Source organism: Atta colombica, unplaced genomic scaffold (assembly GCF_001594045.1).
Source record: "Atta colombica isolate Treedump-2 unplaced genomic scaffold, Acol1.0 scaffold125, whole genome shotgun sequence".
NCBI classification, from domain to species: domain Eukaryota; kingdom Metazoa; phylum Arthropoda; class Insecta; order Hymenoptera; family Formicidae; genus Atta; species Atta colombica.
In genome coordinates, this window is record NW_017259212.1 from 1,370,194 (window position 1) to 1,373,866 (window position 3,673).

The window sequence follows — 3,673 nt, forward strand, 5'->3', positions numbered from 1 at the left end:
TATATATATATGTATCTCGATGCATGCACTACCAGAATCTTCTACAACCGTAGATTGTATACATCGAAGTTCAGAACCGTCCCTGGAGATTCATTCAAACTACTGATAGCAAGGTATGGCTGGTAGTGACACCAATCAATGTACACTCATGTATAACACGAGAACGTTTAACCATCCGCAGGCTACGGATTTAGATAGGGTTAACTATGAAGAGGGAAATCTAGTTGCTTGGATCCCTAATTATCCCAAGATCGACTCACTGCGGGTGAACAGGTATAAACAGTGATTTTCAGTTAGATAGTGATCAAAGTGAGCTATCTATATCGCCTGGAACGAAACGTCTCCTACAGTTAACGATTTTATATGGATGTTTATTATAGCTTCAACTAACACAAATTGAAAAATATTAATTGTGAAAAATATTAAACGCCCATTTTTTTCGTTTTGATAAACGCGCAACATAAAAATCTTTTTAAACAAAGTGACATTTATGCCAATTTTTCGGTTGATATATGAAATTTTAATAAAATTTGTTAATCTGGTTTTAATAATAAAGTTGTTAATTTAAAAAATTTAAACATAAACAGCATTATATTTCCGCCTTCATTTCGTTGAGTTATTTCTATTCATCGTCCCTCCAATCTTTTCGCTCAACATGTATCCGTAGCTTTACTTTATACATTATCAATCACGTCACTTTCATGCAAGCGTATTGACTGTAGTCATTAATCTCATTTCAAGCGCTTGCTAGTATCGATCGTAAGTAGCGATATCATGCATTCTCGATAGATTTAAATGTATAGAGAGAGAAAGAGAAAGAGAGAAAGAGAGAGAGAGAGGGAGACAGAGAGAGAGAGAGAGAGAGAGAGAGAGAAAGAGAGAGAGAGAGAGAGAGGTGAAGTAATTTTACATAACTTTCTCCAACGCGTTTGTACGTTCTTATATATTAATTGAAATAATGGTGCCTCGATATTTGGATGCTGCAGATTTATAAAAATTACGCGCGAGAAATATAAAACGCGGGATATCTGCGCGACGCATCTGCACCAAATGTATATATCGTGCAAATTATATCGGTATCGACCCGGTAGTTTCAGCAAATTTTGAAGCACGCACGTGTGCCTATGCGGCAAAGTACCGCTGTATATCCACGAGTACCGTCCGGCGAATAAAAACGCGCTAATATTTAACATCAATATCGTACGCACAGTTTAACGCGATGCGCAGTACAACGACGCTCGATTTGAAGTTGTAAATTCAATTTGCAGGCGAGACACGCGCGCGTATATTCTTTGAGATACGAGCAGTTCGTGCTTACAAGACATAATGAATTTCGTGGCCCGCGCTAACATTAGGCGCCCATAATCCCGCGTAAAAAGACGTCGTCGGCCCGACAGCACTTCGTGTTTCGAGTTGATGGTATTTTCATAATGGGGGCTATCGTACGACACCATATCCTATAACAAGTTATCGTCGATATATTTCGAGGATTTAATTATTTCTGGTATCTCCGTCGTTCGCTCATGGCATATTAATCATATGCCATGCAAATCAAAGATCATTAATATAAGTCTAAATATAGGTACAGATTTATTAAAATATGATTCAGAAATTGACCATTCGAAGGAAAGTGCTAAATGTAACGTAACAGCTTGACTAAACGCAATTGATTTTAAATCGCCTATACATAGATATATACTACAAACACGTGGATGCGTACAAAAATTTATATATTTATTAAATATTTACTCAGATTTTAATTACATTACTATTTAATATTGATCGTGATATTGTAATATTTCAACAAAAGTATACAATACTAAAAAAAATAAATAGGGTTTCTCGCAAATTGTGCAATATTGCATCAGTAAATAAAGATTCTATAAAGAGTTAATACATAATTTCAATAAATGTCGGATCTTTTATTTGAATTGTGCAGATTGCGTAAAGCAAAAACAAAGTACGTTCATTCGGCAACTCTTGACAATATCGCTTATCCGAAAAATCGTGATATTTCTCATCGAATCAATACACCGACACATTATTGCGCGCAATATGCGGATATGTGCGATATTGTAATATTCGAGACAGTATTATTGGTAAAAACGAGCACCGCAATATCTCTAAAAGTTCTCTGAGAAAACGTAAGACATTCTTTATGCTTCCTTCTATTGCTGGCTGTAATGTATATTATTGCGCTGTCTCCGTTTTTATTGCGTTACCTTCTGCCGCGTTGGCAGCAAGAACGCGCAGTTGTTAAACGGTCGTTACTTCGGCATCTCGATTCGATAAAAATATGCAAATATTGCAACATTCGAGACGGCTCCGCCGTTAAATTTTTCGCGGCGTTCGCCTTTCGTTGAATCTGGCTCACTTAAGTACGCATATAAATACGCGAGTGAAAAGCTTATCATATCACGGCAACGCTGGCGTTACGCGGAAGTAGTTTTACAAAAAAGGTGATATGAATTGTTTCCAGAAGGAATGGTCCACGAATAACAAAATGAACGCTGAAGCGAATCTACATGAGCAAACCGATTTTCATCGTCGTGAATTGTTTGATCGGCGATACTTTGAAGCAGACTCTCTCGAGTAAACATGAATCTAGATTTCTCGTTGATTTATTGATAAATAGAAAATATTTGTTACCATTGCAACGGTTCGCGTCATGTTGTATATCGAGTACGGAAAACATGAGTGTGAATTGAAAAGCATCAATTATGTAGCTGTGACATGCGCCCTGTCACGTATGAATATGCTTTTTACGATCACAAAGAAATATTTTGCTATTCACGTGACTAATTCCCACCCATTTCGTGCGTCGAACTAATCCTTGAAAAGTTAAATAAGAAGCTACTCCTCTCACTTGAAATTTTTCAACGAAGCGCTAATTTTGCTGGCGGTTGAAATCGTTAACGAGTTCTCCCAGAACTAAATAACTGTAGTTACGCAAGTCAGACCTTCGGTTAACTTTGCTACGCGATTACAGCACTGGCGCTTCAACTATAATGTCGTAATTGTAACTAAGATACAGTTTAGATACTGCTTCCCTTCACGAAATAGTGTTTCAAAGTGTTATTTTTTCCATTTACGCAATGCATGTTTAAATCCATCATAGTAATACAACTGTAATAGCACCATAATAATAATTATGCGTTACATATTTCAGTAATGTAATAATTGCAATTGTAATAATGTAATATTTATGCAATTGTTTAATTATGTTGCATATTCAAAAGCAATATTAACATTTAGCTACTTACAGTTTTTCCGCGATGAGCAGGCTCGCCAGGTCACCAGGAATCTGCGTGAGTTCACGGTGAGAACAATCGACCTCCTGTCCGCCGCACGTACACGCCCAAGGACATCTAACGCCATTCAAATCGTCCATCGTACCCGTCATACTACCGAGGCCGAAGTTACCGATCCCGGTGCCATGCGAAGCACCTCCACCAAGCACGGATAATATCAACAAAAGTCCCCAGGCGCAAAGCACGGAACCGCAGCTGACGCCAAGCAGGCGCAGCGACCAGGCAGGTGTCATGGCACGCGCCATCGCCAAGACCTTGCGATTGATATCCTTCACGGCGCGATTTGGACCGTCGAGGAGTCTGGCAATGCTGCCGACGCGGCTCTTGGGCAGAATATTGTCTGGATTGTGCAGATCGAAGCA

The 3,673-nt window shown here is 38.6% G+C and overlaps 1 protein-coding gene across 1 annotated transcript in view; it reads right to left on the reverse strand.

The window, feature by feature from the left end:
• The window catches only part of LOC108694864 (protein slit), a 343,987-nt gene extending 340,567 nt beyond the window's left edge, over positions 1–3,420 (reverse strand). Inside the window, exon 1 of the mRNA XM_018204549.1 lies at positions 3,264–3,420. Within this exon, the coding sequence (XP_018060038.1) occupies positions 3,264–3,403 (140 nt within the window). The 5' untranslated portion in view covers positions 3,404–3,420. The remainder of the gene's footprint in view (positions 1–3,263) is intronic.
• Between the last annotated feature and the right edge of the window lie 253 nt (positions 3,421–3,673).